This window comes from Medicago sativa, chromosome 7, assembly GCF_051527215.1.
Source record: "Medicago sativa cultivar Bolivia chromosome 7, Bolivia_mono, whole genome shotgun sequence".
Lineage (NCBI taxonomy): Eukaryota > Viridiplantae > Streptophyta > Magnoliopsida > Fabales > Fabaceae > Medicago > Medicago sativa.
This window is the reverse complement of record NC_140755.1, coordinates 48054759-48079487: the sequence shown is the minus strand read 5'-3', so window position 1 is coordinate 48079487 and position 24729 is coordinate 48054759. Positions and strand designations below refer to the sequence as shown.

At 35.2% G+C, this 24729-nt stretch overlaps 3 protein-coding genes and 1 pseudogene across 4 annotated transcripts; 3 read left to right on the top strand and 1 right to left on the bottom strand.

Moving 5' to 3' along the window:
• Nucleotides 1-5599: 5599 nt before the first annotated feature.
• Nucleotides 5600-8387, top strand: LOC146906335 (uncharacterized). The gene has a single exon (XM_085723589.1). It carries the CDS (start codon nt 6966-6968, stop codon nt 8010-8012), a length of 1047 nt encoding a protein of 348 aa, XP_085579715.1. The 5' UTR covers nt 5600-6965; the 3' UTR covers nt 8013-8387.
• Nucleotides 8388-8717: 330 nt separating this feature from the next.
• LOC146906334 (uncharacterized) lies at nt 8718-11283 on the top strand. Its single transcript, XM_085728795.1, has 5 exons — nt 8718-8885; nt 9016-9184; nt 10311-10382; nt 10923-11067; nt 11274-11283. The coding sequence occupies exons 1-5, from the start codon at nt 8718-8720 to the stop codon at nt 11281-11283; spliced, it is 564 nt and encodes a 187-aa protein (XP_085584921.1).
• Nucleotides 11284-13535: 2252 nt separating this feature from the next.
• On the top strand, nt 13536-15542 carry LOC146906333 (uncharacterized; annotated as a pseudogene).
• A 4734-nt stretch (nt 15543-20276) lies between these two features.
• On the bottom strand, nt 20277-22887 carry LOC146906332 (uncharacterized). Of its 2 annotated transcripts, none has more exons than XM_085723588.1 (6): nt 22763-22887; nt 22563-22635; nt 22378-22471; nt 21515-21645; nt 21325-21412; nt 20277-20787 (listed from the first exon to the last, which is right to left on the bottom strand). In XM_085723588.1, the coding sequence occupies exons 3-6, from the start codon at nt 22453-22455 to the stop codon at nt 20722-20724; spliced, it is 363 nt and encodes a 120-aa protein (XP_085579714.1). In that variant the 5' UTR covers nt 22456-22471; nt 22563-22635; nt 22763-22887; the 3' UTR covers nt 20277-20721. The 2 variants fall into 2 exon arrangements, 1 of the variants encoding a protein (XP_085579714.1); XR_015017761.1 differs by lacking the exon at nt 20277-20787 and adding an exon at nt 20820-21136.
• Nucleotides 22888-24729: the final 1842 nt, after the last annotated feature.

Sequence of the window (24729 nt, the reverse complement as noted above, 5' to 3'; positions counted from 1 at the left end):
AAAATGATCACAATATAACATCGAAATATGAAGTCAAATTAATATAAGAATGTCTATATGGGCAAATCAAAGCATAAACATGGAGTATAGGCAGAAACATTTTTCTTGCAGATAAGAGCATGCGCTACATATGTCGATTTGAAACCAATAAGAATCATTTCTCTGTAGCCACCGTCTTATTCGCCTTCAAACACTCAAAACTCCATTTCTGCCATAACGTACCAGAGTTACAAGATCGATGCTCTGATACTAGTGACAGAAACCGGTACCAAACATAAAAACGGAGTAGAAATAACTTATTTTATTAATAATAGAATATGATTACAGAATAGGTTCCCAAGAATTCGAGAGCTTGGTCTCTCACAACCAATAACCAGTCCCCAATAAAATGCCTATCGACATTGTCCTTCAGATCCCTTATTTATCCAATAACTTATTCTCTAGTAACTGCCTAAAACATAACTGCTCCTAATACATAACTGCTACACATTAATATAAGAAATGTTGCCTAATAATAAAATAACAACTGCATAATAATAATAACAATAATAATAATAGATCTATCAGACACATGTGATCCTTATTACGACACATGGTAATAACGATACATGGTAATATCCATGTGCCATTATGTCCCTGAAGCATAAAAAGACAAACAGTCATTGAAGCATTTGTAGAAAAACAAAAAAAATGGTAATAATCCAAGTAACTTTTTATGGATTATGGCTCAGAAAATCACTTCTGAATGCTCAAATAGTAAAGACCAATATAATTTCCACTTTGAAAATAGGAAAAACCAAGAATATTCAAAAGCAAGTAAAGGAAAGATATAAAGAAAAGATAATACATGGAAAATGAAAACATAGAGAGCTACTACATGTAACACATAGAGAGCCACCTGTAGCAATGGAAGAAACAAAATAGTAGGAAAACTTGAGATAAATTAATAAATAAGTAACATGCTTCAAATTTAAAAGAAACACACTACTAACATGGTTTCCATTCTGTCAAACCTTGTTACAACTCGCAATGTTAGTTAGGAAACAACACAATAACCTCACTGCCTTCATTATTAAAGCAAACAATCTCACTACCTTTATATAAATCCCTTGGAACTAAAAATAAACTTAAAACAAAGTTTGGATGATAAAAGAGTGGAATATTTCTTGATATTTTTCAACTCAACTTTATTCAAGAAACTGCCAAAAGTCTATGTAATGTAGCACACTGTGAAATAAAAAATAATTAAAAATGAAAGGCACCAAGTAACATATTGATCCATATGACACTATGCACATAATTCTTGAGATCCACATTATACTTACCAATTAACAGTAAACAAAAAGGAAGTTACCATTTACAATTATAAATACTATAGTATTCGATGTTTCAGATGCTAAGAAGTATGAATTAGTTCAATAATAAGTAAAAGACAGAGTTAAACAAATCATAGATTAAAGACGTATAAAAGTTTATCTTGCTCTTTTTGTATCGTTTTCTTTTCAGAATTGAATTGAAGGTAAGATTTTTCTATTAATAGACCAAAGTCATGGGGGATAAAACAACAGTGTCAAAACAGATATATGAAAACCAAGACTACATGTATAGAAACCTCATAAATCTACATAGGATTTGAATTCACTCCAAGAACAGGAATTTTCTCATCCATTAAGTTGTTGGCCTGTAGAAGAGTTCAATCACCAATATTAGGATATTATTTAAGTTTAGATGAATGGAGAGATTAGGCTACCAATGAATTATAAAAAGAGTAATAAACTTTAAATTTCTCTATGTATATAAAGAAGATTGATATGTGGATAAGCCTTACATCCCGATGAGGCCATTCTCAGTTGTGACCATTAATAATAACCCTGTTCCTGACTTTTCTGACGCTAACACCACTGAACACAGGAGTAGTCCAATCCCCTTGCACTTCCAAAGGATTTCACTATAATCACACAGGATTACGAATTGCTCTTGGACTCTTTCATGAGACTTCCTTGCTCAAGCACAACTACTCAAGACTTCCTTGCTCTAGGACACTACCTAAAGACTTCCTTGCTCTAGGACAACTCTAAGAGACTTCCCTTTGCTCAATCACAACTGATTGAGACTTCCTAAGTGTTCAAGGTTTCACTAAGAGATTTGTATGCTCAAGCACGCAGGCGAGACATTTTCTAAATGTTTACAACCGTAAACAAGTTAATTTGTTCTTACACTGGATTAAACAATTGTAGTGTAAACTGAACATATGAACAAACTCTTTAGAATTTCTAAGATATAAACTTGAATATGAAAATCCAATTGTTTTGAGCTATTTGATTTAACAGAGTAATGGCACAGTAAAATAGCAGAGTCTTGTTAATCTTCTTCAGCTCTTTAGGTCCTTATATTGCTAGTCATTTGAGAGACATTGGAGAAGAGTGCCAGCGCAAATAGAGTCGTTAAGAAGTTTAAATCAAGAACGTTGGCCCTTTTCCTGATATGGATAATTCAGTTGAATAGTCCTTTGAATTTCCTTTGCTGAAAGTAGAATTTTTTGTTGCATTCCTTTTGTTCTTAAGGTCCTTTGTCTGTTTGCGCACGTAGACAGAACAAGACAAAAGAACTTCTCTATCAGATACTATGATAGGAATAATTCACAGAAGAAGACAAAACCTACGTGGATTCTGGGTCCCTCCCGATTTTCTCAAATCTGAGGGTCATCCAAGTCTAGCCGTCAGCTTTTGAGTCTAATGACCTTCACAAAATCTGTTGAGGTAATTCTCCAGTTTCTGTGAGGTATCCTTCTTCTAAGGACATTGACTTTTGGTTGACCTTTCTTCAGATCTTCTACCATTGTCTTCTACGCTTCACTTGATCCTTCTGATGCTCTTCATATGTTCATTCTTCAATGAAAGATTCATTCTTTGATTCTGCACACTTGAACATATGTTAGTATTCCTATTGTTCTTCAATTTTTTGTTATCATCAAAACTCTAGAGGAATTGTATGAACCGTTCTTGTGTCATCACGACATGCAAGATTGCAATTCAATTTCTACTCTCATGGCCTCTGCTCTCTCAATCGACAAGGATGAGTTTGGCATTGACGTTGACAACAAAAGGTATAGAGGTATGATAGGATTTTTTCTTTATTCAACGACAAATATACCTAATATCATGTTTAGTGTTTGTATGTGTGTTAGATACCAAGCCTCCCCCCCAAGGAATCTCATTTAAAAATGGTTAAAAGAATTTTACGATACTTAAGCAGAACTACTCATTTTGGCTTATGGTATCTAAAAGGGGGTTCTTGTTGTCTAGTTGGGTTCTCGGATTCTGACTTTGCTAAGTGCAAATCAGACCGAAAGAGCACTAGTGGGTCATGTCATTTATTTGGAAACTGTTTAATCTCGCGTCATAGTAAAAAGCAACATAGTGTTGCTCTTTCTACCGTTGAGGCTGAATATGTGGCAGCAAGTAGTTTTTGCTCACAAATTTTATGGCTTAAGCAATAATTGCACGACTATGATTTAAAACTAGGTTGTGTTCCAATTAAATATGATAACACTAGTGCTATCAATCTTACCAAGAACCCATTCTTACATTCTAAAACTAAACACATTGAGATTCGACACCATTTCCTTAGGGATCATATTGAAAAAAATGATGTGACTTTCGAGTATGTTGATTGCTGATATTTTTACAAAACCTCTACCATCTGACTCTTTCCTTGAGATCCTTAAGGAACTAGATATCTTAGATATCTCTTGCTTTAAATAAGCAAGACCCTATATTTATTACCTTTTATCCATGACACTTCTCTAAACATTCATTGCATTTCCACAAAATTGGTAAGATCTCAATCTCACCATCTACAAATGACTCAATCTATGTTTGTACTCATTGGCTTGGACTCGATCTTGTTTATTTCCTTCTTTTTGCATGCTTATACTTTGTATTTGTGACTATCATTGCATGCTTACAAGTTTTCAATTGCGGTTGGGCTTGTTAGTTTCTTTTTTTTCTCTTATTATCTTTATGGTTACTATCTCTTATTGATGTTGTCAAAGGGGGAGATTTATGTAGACGAATGAATTCCTTCTCTTCTTTTCCATCCACAAATTTTATGGCTTAAGCAAAAACTGCGCAACTATGATTTAAAATTAGGTTGTGTTTCAATTAAATGTGATAACACTAATGCTATCAATCTTACCAAAAACTTAGTCTTACATTCTAGAACTAAACACATTGAGATTCAACACCATTTCCTTAAGGATCATGTTGAAAAGAAGGATGTGACTTTCGAGTATGTTGACACTAAGTGTCAACTTGCTGACATTTTTACAAAACCTCTACCATCTGACTCTTTCCTCAAGATCCTTAGCGAACTAGGCATCTTAGATACCTCTTGCTTTAAATAAGCAAGACCCTATATTTATTACCTTTTGCCCATGACACTTCTCTAAACATTCATTGCATTCCCACAAAATTGCTAAGATCTCAATCTCTCCATCTAGAAATGACTCAATCTATGTTTGTACTCATTGGCTTGGACTCGATCTTGTTTATTTCCTTATTTTTGCATGCCTATACTTTGTATTTGTGCCTATCATTGCATGCTTACAAGTTTTCAATTTCGGTTGGGCGTGTTAGTTTCTTTTTTTTCACTTATTATCTTTATGGTTACTCTCTCTTTTTGACGTTGTCAAAGGGAGAGATTTACGTAGATGAATGAATTCCATCTCTTCTTTTTCATCCATAAATGCCTATGCTATGTGTTGCCTTGTGTGTTTGCTTGTAAATGCCTATGCTATGTGTTGCCTTCTAGATAATTAAAATAATAATAAACTAAAAATCGGGATGTTAGAGTTCCCGTCATATCGGCCAATGATTTGGATGATAAAATTGTAGAATTTTCAAAATATGGAAATTTATCAAATACTTTATCCAAGTTAAATTTAGGAAATTTCAAATGACAACTAAATATAAGAATTTGAAATTTCTTCCTTACTCTATATATGTGAAAGTGATTCTTACAATTTTTGCAAATTTGTCCCAATTTCTTTTTTCAAAAGTTGCCAATTAACTCCTAACATTTTTCCAAAATTAAAACTCAGCCCCTAAAATTTTCAAAAATTGTGAATCGGTCACTATTTTTCAACTTTTATTTTTTATTTTAAAAGTAATCCAAACGATGTTAAGAACGAAAGAAAATCATTTAAAAATGAAGACAGGTCATTTGAATCATTTTAATTGCGTACAATTCTAAATTCTTTATAATTTCTAATTATCACATCCAAACACACTCTTGGTTTTTATTTTTCACTTCTGAAGCCATGTGCAGCTTTAGGACTTTGTTTTGATGATGTTTTGCTAGTAGATAGATAGTAGTTTTATTATTTTGTTGATGTTACTGTGTTGATAGATATAGGCTAGATTCATGTTAAAGCATCTAGCAATTGTTCTCTCATGTGTCCTAATGATTCTTCGTGTCTAGAGTCGTATGCACATGTAGACATGGTCTTTTCTTTTGGCAAAAGTCAGTTTCTAATATTTTGATTCAATTCAAATAACTTTGAATCGTATCACATGATCTTTCTGCCATTGTGTTGTTGGAACAAAATGTGTTTAACATTACCCTTTGAGAGTTTTGATAATAACAAGGTATTAAAAATTGTCAATTGGATATGCTACTATTTGTTCAAGAGTACAGGACCATAGACAAAAAATTTGATATCTTAAATAGGTTTTGGAAGAACAAAAGAGAGCATTGGAATCAACGAAAAGGAAGCTTGAAGCATCTGAAGAGAAGTGCTCCTGAAGTTAAGTGCTCCTGAAGTGATGACGTCATCAGGAGCAAGTTCATCAGAAGCATCTCATCAGAAGCAAGATCACCAGAAGCTGAAGTTCATCAGGAGATGCAAGACTTAAAGCTTCAAAGGTTGTTCAAAGGATTTAATTTTGTCTAAGCATTGCAGAAGACTAGAAGAGTGAAGCAACGACTATTTTGAAAGGATTTGAAGGCATTGGATGCTTGTTCTTTAAAGAGCGTTGACAAAGTACAATCGTACGAAGTGTACAACCACTACCTCCACTACTCTGTTTTTGTCTCTGCTACAAGACAAGAAAAACAGCTCTGCCTGCAACAATGTTCCTTCATACTTGGAATGGATTTGAAATTGATCCCTCATAGGACAATAACCATATCAGGAAAAAGATCATTGGTGATTGATCAAAGCTTCAAACGACTCTATTTTGATGTGCTGGCAATTTCACAACGTCTCTTTCACACCTATATATAAAGAAGTGAAGACTTAGAGAATGGCAAGGACTAAATAACAATTTACAAAGTGCCAAAACTCTGTCAAAATTGTTCTGCATCAAAAGTTCACTTAGAATTTCTTAACAAACTTTCATATCTTAGAAACTCTAGAGTCTTAAAGAGTCTGTATCTGATTTGTATTGTGAACACCACTGATTGTATATCAAGTGTTCAACCTCAAACATTTTTCTTTGTAATTCTTTTTGAATAGAAGTCTCTTGCAGTTGTGCTTGAGCATAGGAAGTCTCTTGATTGTGTTCAGGAGCATAGGAAATCTCTTGCAGTTGTGCTTGAGTAGTTTGAAGTCTCTTGCTAGTTTTAGCAGTGAGCATTTGTAATCAGATATTACATTTTAGTGAACTCTCCTTGGAAGTGCAAGGGGGACAGGACTACTTCCGGTTTGTGGAAGGAACCTGTATAATTGCTTTGTGTCTTTCTTCTCTCTGTTTTTATCTGCTGCATTTAGTCTTGGACATCACTTCAGAAGTAGAACTATATCTGCTTCTGATCAGTGTTTTCAGCTTAGGAGAAAACGAAGAAAAAGCTAACACAATTGAACCCCCTCCTTCTTGTGTTTTTCTCTCCTTCAATTGGTATCTAGAGCCTTGGTATGTTGTCTTAACACTTAACAGTGTAACAAAAAAAGATCTGAGAAAAACATGTCTGGTGAAGGCTCTAGTTCTGGATCTGGGAACAACAATGTTGTTCCATATGAATATGGTGACTACAAGAAATCTGACTCTGGAAAAGTTCATAAGTTCAATGGAGATCCTGAAGAATTTTCTTGGTGGAAAACCAATTTCTATAGTTATGTCATGGGTTTAGATGAAGAACTATGGGACATACTTGAAGATGGTGTTGGTGACGTGGTCCTTGATGAAGAAGGAGCTGCTCTTGATAGAAAGAAACATACTCCTGCTCAGAAAAAACTCTACAAGAAGCATCATACTATCAGAGGAGCACTTGTCACTGCTATACCTAAAGCAGAGTATATGAAGATGAGTGACAAATCCACTGCTAAGGCAATGTTTGCTTCTCTTTGTGCAAACTATGAAGGCAGCAAGAAAGTCAGAGAAGCAAAAGCTCTTATGCTTGTTCATCAGTATGAGTTGTTCAAGATGAAGGATGATGAAACTATTGAGGAAATGTACTCAAGGTTTCAAACCCTAGTCTCTGGATTACAAATACTGAAGAAGAGTTATGTTGCTTCTGATAATGTTAGCAATATGCTAAGAAGCTTGCCTGCTAGATGGAGACCTAAGGTTACTGCTATTGAGGAAGCTAAAGATTTAAACACTTTAAGTGTTGAAGATCTTGTCAGCTCTCTCAAGGTTCATGAGATAAGTCTAAATGAACATGAGTCTGCTAAGAAGAGTAAATCTATTGCTCTACCATCTAAAGGGAAGTCATCAAAAGCTCTTAAAGTTATTAAATCTGAAGAAGAGTCACCTGATGGAGACTCTGATGAAGATCCTACTGAGAAGATGGCTATGCTTTCCAACAAGCTTGAGTATCTGGCAAGGAAGAACAGGAAGTTTCTGAGTAAGAGATGTTGTTACAAAAGCTCCCAGAAAGAAGATCAGAAGGGATGTTTCAACTGCAAGAAGCCTGGACATTTCAATGCTAATTTCCCTGATCTTCAGAAGGAGAAATCAAAGGATAAGTCAAAGAAGTCAAGTTTCAACTCAAGGAAATTCAGAAAGTAGATTAAGAAGAGTTTAATGGCAACCTAGGAAGATTTAGATAGTGAATCTGAGTCTGAAAAGGAAGAAGCTGGAGATGAAGCATATGCAGCTATGGGGTTAGTGGCTACTGTGACTTAAGAGGCAAAACCTGACTCAGACTCTGAAGATGAAAACGAGGTATATTCTAAAATTCCCAGAGAAGAACTTATTGAGTCTCTTAAATAACTTCTTACACACTTTGAACTTAGGACCAATGAGTATAAAGATTTAAAAGAAAAATATGTTGATTTAATGAAACAACAAGAATAAACTCTGTTGGATCTGAAAGCTTCTGAATAAGGACTTAGAGGCTTTGACTTCATTTGTAAAACTTATGAAGAGAAGCTCAAGTTTCTTTGTCAGAAGCTACAAGAAAAGTTTAATGGAAAATCTTTAAGTAAACATGAAATTGCTCTTGAGGATTTTATTATATCTGGTATTGACAGAAGCAAAGTTGCTTCAATGATTTACGGCATTTACAGAAACAATGGTAAAGGGATTGGATTTTCAGGAGGGAAACATAATGATATCAGTCTCAAAGCATGTTGTAAATGCATCAAGGAAGGATTGAAAACCTTCTTTGTACCTGAAGGTGCTAAGTTTGAAACTGTAGTTACATCAGAACCTGAAGCTTCTAGCTCTAAGGCTAAGATTACTTCAAAGTAAAAGAACTCTAAGTCAAAGACAATGACAAACTCTGATTCTAAGACTTCACAGATCAAGATTCTGAAGAGATCAGAACTTGTTCCTCAGAGTTTGTTGAAACCTGAATCTGAAGTCCTGAAGTCTAAGTTTCAGAAGAACAAAACAGTTATTGCTTCTGGGGAATCAAAACCAAAAGGTGTTAAACCTAAGGTAATGATTAATCAGAAGTTATCAAACTTACAGCACAAGGTACAAGAAGTGAAGAGTGAAACTTCCAGTACTAACCTCAAAGGACCCATAAAACAATGGGTACATAAATCTGAAATTGTCAATGCTACAGATATGTCTAAGAGCAAAGGAAAAGAAAAAATCATGGTACCTAGACAGCGATTGCTCAAGGCATATGACAGGAGAGAAGTTTATGTTCCTCACCCTCACAATGAAAGAAGGAGGAAATGTGAAGTTTGGAGGCAACCAGTCTAGCAAGATCATTGGTACAGGAACTATTGGTAACTCCTCTATCTGAATTAATAAAGTGTGGTTGGTAGATGGTCTTGAACATAACATTTTGAGTATCAGTCAGTTTTGTGACAATGGTTATGATGTGATGTTTGAAAATACCAACTGCACAGTAATCAACAAAGAAAACAAGTCCATGGTATTCAAGGGAAAGAGGATAGAGAATGTCTATAAAATAAACTTCTCTGAAATGGTTGATCAGAAGGTAATTTGTCTTCTGTCAGTGAATGATAAGAAATGGATGTGGCACAGAAGGTTGGGACATGCTAACTAGAGATTAATCTCTAAGCTTAGTAAGTTACAACTTGTCAAAGGCCTACCAGACATTGACTATCATTCAGATGCACTTTGTGGTGCATGCCAGAAAGGGAAGATTGTGAAATCATCTTTTAAAACAAAAGACATTGTCTCAACCTCCAGACCCTTATAATTATTTCATATTGATTTATTTGGACCAGTTAGCACTGCATCCTTATATGGAAGTAAATATGGATTAGTTATTGTTGATGATTACAACAGATGGACTTGGGTAAAATTCCTGAAAAGTAAGGATAATGCTTATGATGTATTCAGTAACTTCTACACTCAAATACAGTCTGAAAAAGAAATGAAGATTTTAAAAGTAAGAAGTGATCATGGTGGAGAATTTGAAAATGAGCCATTTGAAAAAATTTGTGAAAAACTTGTAATTGTCCATGAATTCTCTTCTCCTAGAACTCCACAGCAGAATGGGGTTGTAGAGAGAAAGAATAGAATTTTACAAGAAATGGCTAGAACCATGATTCATGAAAATAATTTGGCTAAACATTTCTGGGCAGAAGCAGTGAATACAACATGTTATGTACAAAATAGAATCTATATCAGACCTATCTTGGAGAAAACATCATATGAACTCATTAAGGGAAGAAGACTCAATATCTCTTACTTTCATCAATTTGAATCTATATCAGCTCTACCTAAAGAAATTTGATGCTAAGGCCCAAAGAGGAATCTTTTTAGGTTAATATGAAAGGTCAAAGGCATACAGAGTGTATAATTTAGAAACACTTTGTGTTGAGGAATTAATGCAAGTTAAATTTGATGACAAAGAGCCTGGAAATAAAATTCTAGAGCAAGATGAAAGTTTTGCAGATATACAGGTTCCTGAAGATACTCCAGAACATGATCTGATTGTTGAATCTGAAGATAGTCCAGAAGCTGAACCAACTTCAGAAGCTCAAGATGAAGTAGCTTCTGATGAAGCTCAAGATGGCTCTCAGCAAGCAAATCAATTCAAGAATACATTCAAGTAAAAGTCTTCACATCATGAGGATCAAATCATTGGGAACAAAGAGAGTCCTAGAGGAACAAGATCATACTTCAGACAAGAAGTGTCTATTATAGGATTTTTATCAGTGATTGAACCTGCTATAGTTGATGAAGCACTTTCAGATGATGGATGGATACTAGCTATGCAAGAAGAGCTTAATCAGTTTCAAAGGAGTGATGTGTGGAATCTGGTACCCAAACCTCGGCAGAAGAACATTATTGGAACAAAATGGGTATTCAGAAACAAGTTGAATGAACAAGGTGAAGTAGTCAGAAACAAAGCAAGACTTGTTGCACAAGGTTACAGTCAACAAGATGACATTGATTATACTGAAACATTTGCTCCAGTTGCAAGATTGGAAGCAATCAGGTTACTTCTATCCTATGCAATAAATCATGGCATAATATTATATCAAATAGATGTAAAGAGTACATTTCTCAATGGAGTGATATCAGAAGAAGTGTTTGTCAAGCAACCTCCTGGTTCTGAGGATCTTAAGCATCCTGACCACGTTTATAAACTTAAGAAATCACTATATGGCTTGAAACAAGCTCCCAACGCTTGGTATGATAGAATAAGTAATTTCCTAATTAAAAATGATTTTAAAAGAGGTCAGGTTAACACAACACTCTTCAGGAGGACACTTGAGAAAGACATTCTTGTTGTGCAGATATATGTTGATGATATTGAAGGTGAGAAAAAACACAAGAAGGGGGTTGAATTGTGTTAGGTTTTTCTTCGTTTTCTCCTAAGCTGAAAACACTGACCAGGAGGAGATAGAGTTCTGCTTCTGAAGTGATGTTCAGGACTAACTTGCAGCGGATAAAAATAGAGAGAGAAAAAGAAGATAGACACAAAGCAATTATACAGGTTCCTTCCACAAATCGGAAGTAGTCATGTCCCCCTTGAACTTCCAATGAGAGTTCATTGTAATGTAATATCTGATTATAACTGCTCACTGCTAAACTTAGCAAGAGACTTTAAACTGCTCAAACACAACTGCAAGAGACTTCCTATGCTCATGAACACAATCAAGAGACTTCTAATGCTCAAGCACAACTGCAAGAGACTTCTAATCAAACAGAATTACAAAGAAAATGTTTGAGGTTGAACACTTGATATACAATCAGTGGTGTTCACAATACAAATCAGATACATACTCTTAAGACTCTAGAATTTCTAAGATATGAACTTTGAAAAAGTAATTCTAAGTGAACTTTGAATGCAGAATAATTTCAGCAGAGTTTTGGCACTTGTAAATTGTTGTTGAGTCCTTGTCAATCTCTAAGTCTTCACTCCTTTATATAGAGGTGTGAAAGAGATGTTGTGAATTGTCAGCACATCAAAAAGAGTCGTTTGAAGCTTTGATCAATCACCAATGATCTTTTGCCTAATATGGTTATTGTCCTATGAAGGATCAATTTCAATTCCATTCCCATTGTGAAGGAACATTGTTGCAGGCAGAGCTGTTTTTCCTGTCTTGTAGCAGAGACACAACAGAGTAGTGGAGGTAGTGGTTGTACACTTCGTACAATTGTACTTTGTCAACGCTCTTTAAAGAACAAGCATCCAATACCTTCAAATCCTTTCAAATTAACCGCTGCTTCATTCTTCCGGTCTTCTGCAATGCTTAGACGAGATTAAATCCATTGAACAACCTTTGAAGCTTTAAGTCTTGCATCTCCTGATGAACTTCAGCTTCTGGTGATCTTGCTTCTGATGAGATTCTTCAGATGAACTTGCTTCTGATGACGTCATCACTTCAGGAGCACTTTGTCTTCAGGAGCACTTCTCTTCAGATGCTTCAAGCTTGCTTTTTGTTGATTCCTTAGCTCTCTTTTGTTCATCCAGAACCTATTTAAGATGTCAAATTTTTGTCTATGGACATGTACACTTGAACAAATATTAGCTTATCCAATTGACAATTTTTAATACCTTGTTATCATCATAACTCTCAAAAGTTTATTGTTAAACACATTTTGTTCCAACTGATATAATATTTGGTTCTACTAATGCATCTCCTTGCAAGGAATTTTCTAAGTTAATGCAGGATGAATTTGAAATGAGCATGATGGGAGAATTGAAATTATTCCTTGGGATTCAAATCAATCAAAGCAAAGATGGAGTATATGTTTATCAAGCAAAGTATACTAAGGAGCTTCTGAAGAAGTTCAAGCTGGAAGATTGTAAAGTGATGAACACTCCAATGCATCCAACCTGTACCTTAAGCAAAAAAGATACTGGAACAAAGGTTGATCAGAAGCTGTATAGAGCTATGGTTGGTTCTTTGTTATACCTCACTGCATCTAGGCCAGATATTTTATTCAGTGTATGCTTGTGTGCAAGATTCCAGTCAGATCCTAGAGAATCTCATTTAACTACTGTTAAGAGAATCTTCAGGTATTTGAAAGGAACAACTAATCTTGGACTCATTTATAGGAAATCCTTAGATTATCAGTTAGTTGGATTTTGTGATGCTGACTATGCTGGTGATAGGATTGAAAGAAAATCAACCAGCGACAACTGCCAGTTTCTGGGTGATAATCTGATATCCTGGGCTAGCAAAAGACAAGCAACTATTGCTATGTCTACAACAGAAGCATAATACATCTCAGCTGCAAGTTGTTGTACACAACTACTTTGGATGAAACATCAGTTGGAAGACTATCAGATTAATGCTAACAGTATTCCCATTTATTGTGATAATACTACTGCTATTTATTTGTCAAAGAATCCAATTCTACATTCAAGAGCCAAGCATATTGAAATCAAACACCACTTTATTAGAGACTATGTTCAAAAAGGAATTTTTGATATACAATTTATTGATACTGAACATCAATGGGCTGATATATTTACTAAGCCTTTAACTGTGGAAAGATTTGATTTTATAAAGAAAAATTTGAACATGCACTTTGTGTCTGATTAAAGTTTCTTGCTCCTGGATAAGAATTTAGGTCCTGAAGTTGTTCAGAAGCTATGGTCCATCAGAAGCTCTTTACTGAGGTTCTGAGGAAAATGTGCTTCTGAAGATGACATCAACATCTGAACTCCAGAAGCTGAGTTTTGTGCTCCTGAATAGCAGTGTTAGTGGAAACGTTGGAAGTTACTTTTTGGTAGCACATGTCCCACTAACTTGGTTGTTACTCTAAAAAACTCTGACGTGGCTTAAGTGTATTGGTGTATAACGTAAGAGGGCAATGATGACTTTAAGCTTTGAATGTACTATCTCGCGCCCCCTATGTCATTAATGATGTGTTTATTTGTCCCCTTCTGAATTGCAAACGTTTTACTCAAAACACTTAGACACAAATCACACACTACTCACTTCACAACCTACACTTTCTCTTTTCAACTGATTCTCTGCGAAGTGAACTCGTTTTTTTCAAACAAATCCTTAGAACCCTAAAATTTCTTCAACATATGTGGTGTCTTTAAGCTTCGTTCTAGAATCAAACATGCAAGAAGTAGTTCCATAATCAACTACACAAGAAACATCTGCTTATGAAATCAGAGGGAGAACCATGTCCTTAGAGGAATGGGAACTCAATGTTCAAACAGAGAATCCAGTGGATTTTACTTCTTTGGCATATCATGGTTGTGACATCAGAAGCTACTATGAAGCTCAAGGTCTGATGGATTACTTCAACATGTTGAACGGTCCAACTTACAAGAACCTAGTCGGGCATTTCTGGGTAAGAGCACAAGTCTACGACCGGAAAGCTGTTCAGTTGGAAGAAACAGAGAAAATTTTGATTGATCCTACTCTTGCTGGGAAAACAAGAAAATAAATGGGCTTGGAACCTTTCACGGCTACAGAGATAAGGTCCAGCATCATGGGCATTCATGTCTTCATCTCTCAGGAAGCAATTGCCTTTGTAATCAAAAGACCATCAGGAGGAAGTTTCAAAGATGGTCTGGACAACAGCAAGAACAGTCCTTGGAATGAAGTTGTGAACAGGTCCATGTTCAATAGCAAGAAGAAAGGTGCTTACTGTGATTTGACCATGGAGAAGAAGTTGCTCTTGAAGATACAAAATGAAAATCTTCTACCAAAAGGAGGTGGTGGAGATCAACGTTCCTTGGAGCACAAAGTGTTTCATCACTACTTCATTATGAAGGAGACTGCAAATGTGCCAAAGTACATCTTCAAGAACATGATCAAAGAGCTCAAGGAAAGCCAAGATAACAGGAGGTGCTGGATTCCCTATGGAAGATTAATTTCAGAGATTCTTTATCAAGGAGGAATTCTGAGAGTACTTAAGGAGCTCAACATCTTCACTGATGATCATCTTAGCACTGAAACAGGCAAAGTGATCAATGGACAAACTCTCATAAAGATGAAGCTGATAGAGAAGAGAGCTTTTAAGAAGCTTAGTACAGATTTGAAGGAGTCAAATGTTGTATCTGATTTAATGGATGGATTTCCTCCAATATGCAAACAAGACCCTATTGATGTCAGGATGAACTACATCATGGATCATTTTGAGAGTATTGGTGAGAAAATCAGGTTGTGTGACATTCCAGACACCATGTATGGTGGTGCGTTGCCTGTGGCAAAGAGCAGGAAGACCAAGAGAAAAGCTCTCACAAAGGAAAAATATCTAGATGATGCTCCTAAAGAACCTCAGAAGAAGAAAGCCAAGAAAGCTAAAAAGGAGAAAGCTGCAGTTCAGGAGAACATAGTTGGTACGGCTATACCAGCTATTCAAGAAGAGGTTGAAGATCTTGAGGTTGATAAGATCTTAACCAAAAGAACAAGAAGTGGAAAGACAGCTGAATCTTCACAACCACAACCTCCTCAACCTTCAATTCCAAAGAAGAAAAGGAAGATTGCTATCAGAAAGCTGAAGATAGCAGAGTATGTGTCTGAAGATGAAGAGCAGATTGTAGTTGCTACTGAGTTAGTTGCAAGAGAATTCAAAAAGAAGAAGGCTGAAGAAGCTTCTGCACTTGCAAAGATCAGGGAACTTGCAAAGGGGATTGAAATTCCTGTATCAAGCATAGCAAGGGAAGATGCTGGTATTAGTGCACAGTAAATTGTAAAGGCTACTGAAGAAGTATAAGAGTTGGTGACTTCAGAAGCTGGAAGTCTGATGATGGTGGTTGTTGAGGGAGTCCAGGAGGAGAATGTTGATGCTTCAGAAGCTGGTGTGTCAGAAGCTATAAGAGGTAATCCTGATTCTCTACATAATGCTAATGTTATTGTAGTAGAATCTAGTTCAACCACATCCTCTTAATCAACCTCTTCCTCAGACATAGATGATATTCCATTAAATAGAGTCTATGCAAACTTACACAAAGCACTATCCCCATCATCATCCACCAAACTCCACAAAAAGCCTGCTCGTGAGGAATATGAACCTGTATATCCTCAGATTCTGAAGAGCATAGGTGACATGTCTGAGATGAGAAACAAAGTCTGTGAAAGACTACCTGCAAATCATCCTTATCAACCACTTATGATAGAACCACTTAGCTTTGTTCCTGCTGATGCAGATGTCAGAGGTGGACATGTAGGTCCTGAGTCTTCAAATCACAATGAGTCATCATCATCTCATCCCACTTAAACCAACCAAACTTAGAACCATCTGTTTTAGAGAATCTGGTCAGTCACTACTCAGGTGAACTACCAGGTGTTGAGCCTAACCTAGAGAAAGCCTCTGAAGTAGCTTCTAGTGAAGTTGCTTTAGAAAGCCCCCAACAACAAGCACCAAACGTACAAATGGCCTCAACAACCTGCCCAGATGTCTCTATATTTGAACACTTTGTTCCTGAACACTCTGTTCCTGAACAACTTATCTCTGTTCAACCTGTATCTGATGATATCACTCAAGTGTCAGAGGATCAAACTCAACATGTTACTGAACCAGAAATTACAATGGTAACTGAACCAAGCACAACTCATATTGGAGAAACTCTTAGTCCAACCTTATCATTTGTTTTAGAACATGTTAATGATCCACCTTTTGTTCCTAACTCTACTCATGTTATTGAGATAAACACTCCATAACAACTGACAAAACAGATATACCTTCCTCTTCAAGCTTAGCCATTCAACCTTGTGCTCCTTCCAAAACAAATATTCCTTCTCCACCCATAATGTTTCTAGATTCTACTATTCTAGCAGATGTGTGTGAGAATATTTTTCAGGAGTTGAACAAACTGGTTCAAGCAAGAAATAATTTGATTCATAAAGACAGCTATGAGAAGCAGTGGAAGAGATTGAAAGAGAGAGTAGACTTTGTCTTGACTGTGCTTCAAAGAACATGCCTTGATGCTCAAGATTCTGCTCATAATAAGCTTCAAGATTGGCTGAAAGGGGTTGATAACAATTTGCAAGAAGTGAAAGTTCTAAGAACTTGGGTGCAAACTCCTCTATGCTTAAGAGAAAGAAATCCTACAGATTTAATTCCAGCAGGTAGACACCCAAGAGAGCTGAATGTCAACTGGTTGTCAAAGGTGAATGTCAATCCAGTCTCTACAGAACTAGCTTTACTGCAAAAGAATGCTGAGTTAAAAAATGAAAACAAGAAGTTGAGGAAAGAACTTCTAGAGTAGAAACTACTACTGCTTGATTACAAGTCCTCCACAGAAGCAAAGCTGGAAGAAGCAAGAATCAAAGAGGAGAATCTGCTCGGAAGTAATGAAGACTTCAAGAGAGAAATGAAGCAACGACAAGAAGAGAAAAACAAGATGCTCAAACAAATGATGGACATGTTCCAAAAACAAGCCCAACCTTAGTTGCACACCCTTAGCTTGTTTATTTCTGTTGTTTGTATCTTTGCATGTTTCTGCTTCTGAACTTATATTTATATGCTTCTGAATTACTGCTTCTGATCAATGATATTTTGCGTCTGAACTATGTGCTTACCTATTAGTTTTATTTTAGAATTTCTCACTACATTTTTCTCATCCCTTTTCTTTTTGTCTTTAGTTTTTATATCTTTTGTTGATGACAAAAGGGGGAGTAGATGTATAGTATTTATAGGCTCTGAGCCCTATTAATTTAATTTTAATAAGTTAAATTAATAGGACCTTCTTCCTATCTCTTAGTCTATTAATGTGAGAATATTCTGAGTGTTATTTTGTTTTTAAGGATGAATTTAATTACCATGGATAGAACTCAGGGGGAGCTTACAAACCTCACCTTAAAGTACTATTAGACTTAGGGGGAGCTTACAAACCTCAAACCCTTATAGTCAACTTGTTAATTAGATTAACAACAATTGAACTTTTTAAATACTAATGTTTGTCATCATCAAAAAGGGGGAGATTGTTGGAACAACATGTGTTTAACATTACCCTTTGAGAGTTTTGATGATAACAAGGTATTAAAAATTGTTAATTGGATATGCTAATATTTGTTCAAGTGTACACGATCATAGACAAAAAATTTGATATCTTAAATAGGTTCTGGAAGAACAAAAGAGAGCATTGGAATCAACATAAAGGAAGCTTGAAGCATCTGAAGAGAAGTGCTCCTGAAGTTAAGTGCTCCTGAAGTGATGATGTCATCAAAAGAAGGTTCATCAGAAGCATCTCATCAGAAGCAAGATCACCAGAAGTTGAAGTTCATCAGGAGATGTAAGACTTAAAGCTTCAAAGGTTGTTCAAAGGATTTAATTTCGTCTAAGCATTGCAGAAGACTAGAAGAGTGAAGCAACGACTATTTTGAAAGGATTTGAAGGCATTGGATGCTTGTTCTTTAAAGAGCGTTGACAAAGTACAATTGTACAAAGTGTACAACCACTACCTCCACTACTCTGTTTTTGTCTCTGCTACAAGACAAGAAAAACAGCTCTGCCTGCAACAATGTTCCTTCATACTTGGAATGGATTTGAAATTGATCCCTCATAGGACAATAACCATATCAGGCAAAAGATCATTGGTGATTGATCAAAGCTTCAAACGACTCTATTTTGATGTGCTGGCAATTTCACAACGTCTCTTTCACACCTCTATATAAAGAAGTGAAGACTTAGAGAATGGCAAGGACTCAACAACAATTTACAAAGTGCCAAAACTCTGTCAAAATTGTTCTGCATCAAAAGTTCACTTAGAATTTCTTAACAAACTTTCATATCTTAGAAATTCTAGAGTCTTAAAGAGTATGTATCTGATTTGTATTGTGAACACCACTGATTGTATATCAAGTGTTCAACCTCAAACATTTTTCTTTGTAATTCTGTTTGAATAGAAGTCTCTTGCAGTTGTGCTTGAGCATAGGAAGTCTCTTGATTGTGTTCAGGAGCATATGAAATCTCTTGCAGTTGTGCTTGAGTAGTTTGAAGTCTCTTGCTAGTTTTAGCAGTGAGCATTTGTAATCAAATATTACATTTTAGTGAACTCTCCTTGGAAGTGCAAGGGGGACAGGACTACTTCTGGATTGTGGAAGGAACCTGTATAATTGCTTTGTGTCTTTCTTCTTTCTCTCTCAGTTTTTATATGCTGCATTTAGACCTGAACATCACTTCAGAAGTAGAACTCTATCTGCTTCTGATCAGTGTTTTTAGCTTAGGAGAAAACGAAGAAAAAGCTAACACAATTCAACCCCTCCTTCTTGTGTTTTTCTCACCTTCATTTGTCTTGCTATTTTGAATCGATTCATGTATTTTTTTAATCGTATTATGCTTGATTTGATTCAATTTATTTTGATTCGTATCACTGTTTCTCTCTGACTTTGGTTTTTGGCTTGATGATTTGATTCACTTGATTAGTGAATTGTATCAATCTTCATTCTGGGTAATTTAAATCGATACGCTACATGTCTGAATTGTATCAATCTTCATGCCTCATCTTGCTTATCTTTTGGCTGTCTGAATCGAATCACACATTAATGGAGTCGATTCAGCACATTGTTTTTGGCCAAAATATTGCACTTGCCACTCTTTTCTATATATATTGATATCCTCCTAACACCCAAACTACTGAATCATTTGCATGTATTCTCTGTAGAGTCTCCAAACCTCATTGTCCATTTGTTCTTGAGATTAAACATTTTATCTAAGAATCATTGTGGTCTTTTGAGTTATAGATTGCTAGAGTGTTATAAGGATTGTAAGTCGATTGCTTTCAAGGATATTGATTGGGAATCAAGGATCTAAAGTGAATTGAGTAATTTCATTCCACCTCCAAGGGTATTGGGGGTTCTTTCTAAAGTTCTTATGTTTAAGGGGATCCAACCACCGGGCGGAGCATCAAAGAGTTTGAGTAGTGAAGAGCTTTAAGGGTTACACGGGTGATTGAGGATTCGAAAACACCAAGCACCAATTTCAAAGTGTATTGGAAGATTGGGGGAGTGGTTGCATAGGAATTGAAGAGCTATGGTAGTTTGAAGGAATTCTTGTAATCACATTGTAATCAAACATTCATATTCTAGTGGAAGTCCTTGGTGGAGACGTTTTCCACCAAGAAGAGTAGACGTAGCCCGAAGCGAGGATGAAAGGGTGAACTACTATAAATCTCGGTGTCGTTTCTCTTCCCTTTCCTCTTTAATTTTGTTAATTGTGTATATGCATGCTTGATAAATTGTTAGAATAGAAATGGAATAGAATCTTGTTTCAACTTGTTAAACTTGACTTAATTCATTGAATTATGTTTTCTCTTAATCTACATCGATCACATTTGAGTTCAATCTATTGTCAATTTATCAAACACATATACTTTAGTATAATTGCTCTTAGGTTTGGTTTGAGATTTGTCTTGTTTTGTACTTTGTGTGAGATTTATCAATAATAGATTGTATTAAGATTTGACTTTGAATCTCTCAACACTACTACAGAAATGACATTTCACATCAGTTGAAATCGACATTTCACATCGGGTGGCAACCGATGTAACTAAAGGTGATGTTGTATGTCAGTCACTTTTCACATCGGTTAGGGAACCGTTGTGATATGTCGTAAACCACATCGGGTGGCAAGTCACTGATGTGATATGTGAGCCAATAGTTTGAAAACAAAGGATTTCACATCGGGTGTACCAGGGCAGCCGATGTCACGTAGGCATAATTCACATCGGCAATAAACTGCACCAATGTGAATTTAAGTTTGCTAGAACACATTTCACATCAGGTGAATATGCACCGATGTGAATTATTAAATTCTGCTTACTAGCCAGGTAAAGTACCAAATCAAATCTGCCTTTTTTCTTTGATAACAAAAAGGTACATCCACAATAATGGACAAAAGGAACTAAACATCAAATATCTCAACATCAAGCTGCATGTTCTACTAGCAATGGAAGAGATGTGCTTGTGAGCTCTGTCATGATTTTCCTTACCTAACAAAAATCCATTCATTTCCTTTATCAAATTTTACCACAAATATACAGTACATTCCTTTATTTCTTTTTCCACAATGTTGAATTTTTTTAATATATTTGATGAAAAGATCATTTGTGAAGGTAATTAACATTGCTGTTATGTTACAAGCTATCATAGATCCTGTTTCAATAAACGTAACCTAACCAAATCTTAGAACAAACCAAACCATCTAAATTTTAACTAAATCAAAAGCTCACTGAAAAAGACAATGAAATACACACAACCCATGAATAACGAACCACCGCCGAGTCAACTCGTCTGGTTATGGTGGTTGAAACACATGAAAAGGGATTTGTCTTGGACACACTTTGACAGCTTGCGTTGAAACATGAGAAGATGAAGTAATTTGATGTTTATGCCAAAAAGATAAGCACAAGGAAATATCATAGCAGATAGTAATACATGAAATCACATCCGTCGACAATTTTGTTGTATTAGACGAGAAAAATAATATTTAAAATGGAATTGATGAATCAAAAGAGTCATAGGAATACCTTTTCAAATATAGTTTCTTTATTAGGACCGAGGCGAATGAGATTTAGGAAGTTGTATGATATAGGGGGTGCATAACGGGCAACCATCCTGGGAAAAAATAGAATATAAATTTAATTGGTATTCATTTGACAGCATAGGTGAACAACAACCAAATATGAGTGGTGGAAATATCAAATGAAGAAAACATACGAGCATATCATAAGTAAGTTAACTGAGCTGGTTTGTCTGGGCGTTAGTGAGTAAAACATCAACATTCCGATTTTGAACAAAGAGTAGTATGTACAGATGCACATGTACATTAGTGGAACAAAAGCAAATGCCTGTACAAGAAAATGAAGGTAAGTGATTTCATACAATCTTACAAAGATCAGAGTGTGAACAAAAAAGTATACCACAATACATGATTCACATTACAAAATATAGATTGTTGTATTTTACAATACAGGGACACTGAACTCTAAATTGAAGTGAATGCATATTTAATGTTAGTAAAACAGTTGAGCACAACATTGACATGAGATTCAAAAAGAAGTTTGTCTTCATTTCAAATCAAAAGTGGCAACGTAGAATCAAAAGCAGTTTATTGAAGCAAAGACACATGTGAGATTCCATTAATAATTTGTTTGCATTATGTACATCCCTAAGCCAAAAGGGAAGTAAGCTTATTTCATAAAAAGAGAGACAAAGATACACCTATTTTAGAAGAAAATCACATATGATGCTGACCAAAACACTAACAAAGCCATCTTAATTTGTAAAAAGTAACCAACTATGAGAGTAATACTCAAACATCCATAACGAATTATCCTATACATATGCATGTATACAATCATGTTTTGTTCTAAATTAAACTTCTGAAGGTATAGAAGTTATGTCAGTTGAAGCATTAGCAATGGCTGGCGTGGGATTAGGGATTTCGTAAAATATTTAGTATGGTTGGCAGTATAAAAAAAATAGGTTGTTAAATTCTGATCATGTCCAAACATGTGTGTCAAAAGCACCAAAGTTCTTGAATCAGACAATTAAAAACGAGGTAAAATAAAAATTCTTACAAGGATATCCGTTAAGGAACCAATGAACCTTGCATCCCCAGTCCTTAGAATCATGTTCCACCAGCATCTTCGATCCATATAGATAATATCATGACTACATCAGAGGAATGTAGTTTAATTAGGAATCAAACCTTTAAAATGTATCAACTTTAAAATGAGCGCATGACTACATCAGAGGAATGTACCTTAAAATGTATCCACTTTAAAATGAGCACGAAACCTTCTCAGCCTTGAGTTTAGCTTTGAATGCTATAAAAACTGAATAAACATGCATATGCATAGTCATATAAAAGCTTCATATAATTCAGATATCATCTCTAATACTGATACAAACTGATCAACTGGAGGATAACGCCAAAAAACAGCAAAAACAGGCCGTCCAAACCTGAAAACAATAGATGACAGCAGCCTGCCAACACAGAAACAGCTACTGACAGCAGCATACTCACGGCTAACAGCCGCACCAAAATAGCCAAAACCACCCGAACCAGCCAAAAAAAAAAAAAAGACCTGCAACCAAACAGATACTGACATTTGAATCTATGAAAGAATTTTTCAAACAGATGCTTCTGGTCCTTTTTAAATCTATGAAAGATTTATTTTTTTTAAAACAATATATGAAAGAAAATTTTTAGAGAACTAATTTAATCACAATTCACAAGTCTATTGGGCTGGTATATGATTTGAGACATTTGAATTTCCTTCTCCCTCATAATTTATGGAAAAGGCTTGTTTTCATAGCGTCCTTGTAAGACTTTTTATCATAGCTGTTCGTACTTCCTGTGTAAGACATTTTTTAATTGACCTCTTTTCCTTTTTGTTTTTTGGCTAAAATTCTTTCCTGTTTGATGAATTATTTTCTTACTTAAATAATGAAAACAAAAGGACAATATTCCAATCACGTGTGAGTGCCTACTTTACTAGAACATTCACTCATCATGTCCTAGTGGCTAGTGCAGACTTTTTATGGTTGGCAACTCATGGCAACATGTGCAATGACCACAATTTTGATAATCAAAATTAGAACTTAACCTGATATCCATGTGATAGATGCCCACCATGGGGGAGATCAAGTGCCATAATTCTCTCATGAGGTTTCAATAACAGGTAAATTACCCAACAGAGCAACAAAGATGTTAAAATATTATGCATCAAAAGAGATATGATAAATGAAAATGCTTGTAAAATTGAACTAAAGAAATTCTTAAATAATGAATCTATGATTCTATAATTTTAGTCAACAAAGTTTAAAGTAAAGTGCTAGAATTTTTCATTAACCATCAACGTAAAACAAATCAAATACCACAACCATGATCTAATACAAAAAGCCACTGCACTTTAATGTTATGTAATTTTTAGGTAGATAATTTAAATAAACCTTATATAAAAAATAAGTTGAAGTCATAAAACATGTGATAGCCAATAAAATATCATCAAATTGGTAGTACAAATTATGTGTACCTTAATTAGACAAGGTCATTATGAAAAACAGCTCTAGAATTCAAAAAATGCCATTATGTATGCCACGCATTCAATTAGATGATTAATCATGTTGATTATTTTTCTAGAATAAGCATACTTTAAAACAATCTCACATCAATTGTTTATAGATCATATCAGACAACACCAACCAAAACTGGGCACACAATTGACGACTAGACTCACTAGTAGTAGCATCTCCTAAGTGGTGCATGATGCTTTGTCACACTCAGACACAATGTGAAAAGGAAAGCAGCTTCAATGAACTCAGACAAGTGCAGTCTAGAGACATACGTCCCACTTGATTCAGAAAGTACCAAGTATAATGAGATAACACATATAGCTTCAAATTCAAAAAGAAAATGTTCCAACAAAAGGCCTTATCAGACAAATACTTTTCAATTCAGGGAACTTAATTCAGAATACATGTACACATGTTCAATCATTCCAACAACCTTAACTTATCAAAAAAATTTAGAATTCGGAAAATTCTTATCAAACTATAATATAAAAATCTAACCACATTGCGTTACTCGAATATACACAGCTTCAGATTAAAAAAATATATCACAGAAACCATAAACCTCACGTAGAAAATCCATGAGTTTGTGTCTTGTTGTTGTTCATTCAATAATAATAATACGTACATTCTTATCATTTACCCCATAGTTTACACATCCTATAATATGTTGTCAACTATTAATTTACATCGTACACTAAAATACTTCAGAGTTCTAATAAACACGAAGCACAAAAGCATGTTTATAATTGCCTTGAATGAATTTACAGATTTTCACAAATATTACATAAATAGTAAGCGATTGTGTTTCAGGTCTTCAAATGCTCGATGATAGACAAGTTCTAACTACCAAA

Bases quoted from the DNA above. Each gene is read 5' to 3' on its own strand.
- LOC146906335 (XM_085723589.1), top strand. From the start codon at position 6,966: ATGTCTGGTGAAGGCTCTAGTTCTGGATCTGGGAACAACAATGTTGTT.
- LOC146906334 (XM_085728795.1), top strand. From the start codon at position 8,718: ATGACAAACTCTGATTCTAAGACTTCACAGATCAAGATTCTGAAGAGA. The intron at 9,185-10,310 runs GTAACTCCTCTA...TTCTAGAGCAAG, and splicing joins CATTGGTACAGGAACTATTG to ATGAAAGTTTTGCAGATATA. The intron at 10,383-10,922 runs GTCCAGAAGCTG...TATATCAAATAG, and splicing joins GATTGTTGAATCTGAAGATA to ATGTAAAGAGTACATTTCTC.
- LOC146906332 (XM_085723588.1), bottom strand. From the start codon at position 22,455: ATGGATCGAAGATGCTGGTGGAACATGATTCTAAGGACTGGGGATGCA. The intron at 21,646-22,377 runs GTAAGAATTTTT...TTTCTTGTACAG, and splicing joins GTTCCTTAACGGATATCCTT to GCATTTGCTTTTGTTCCACT. The intron at 20,788-21,324 runs GTATTCCTATGA...GATTTTTGTTAG, and splicing joins AAGAAACTATATTTGAAAAG to GTAAGGAAAATCATGACAGA.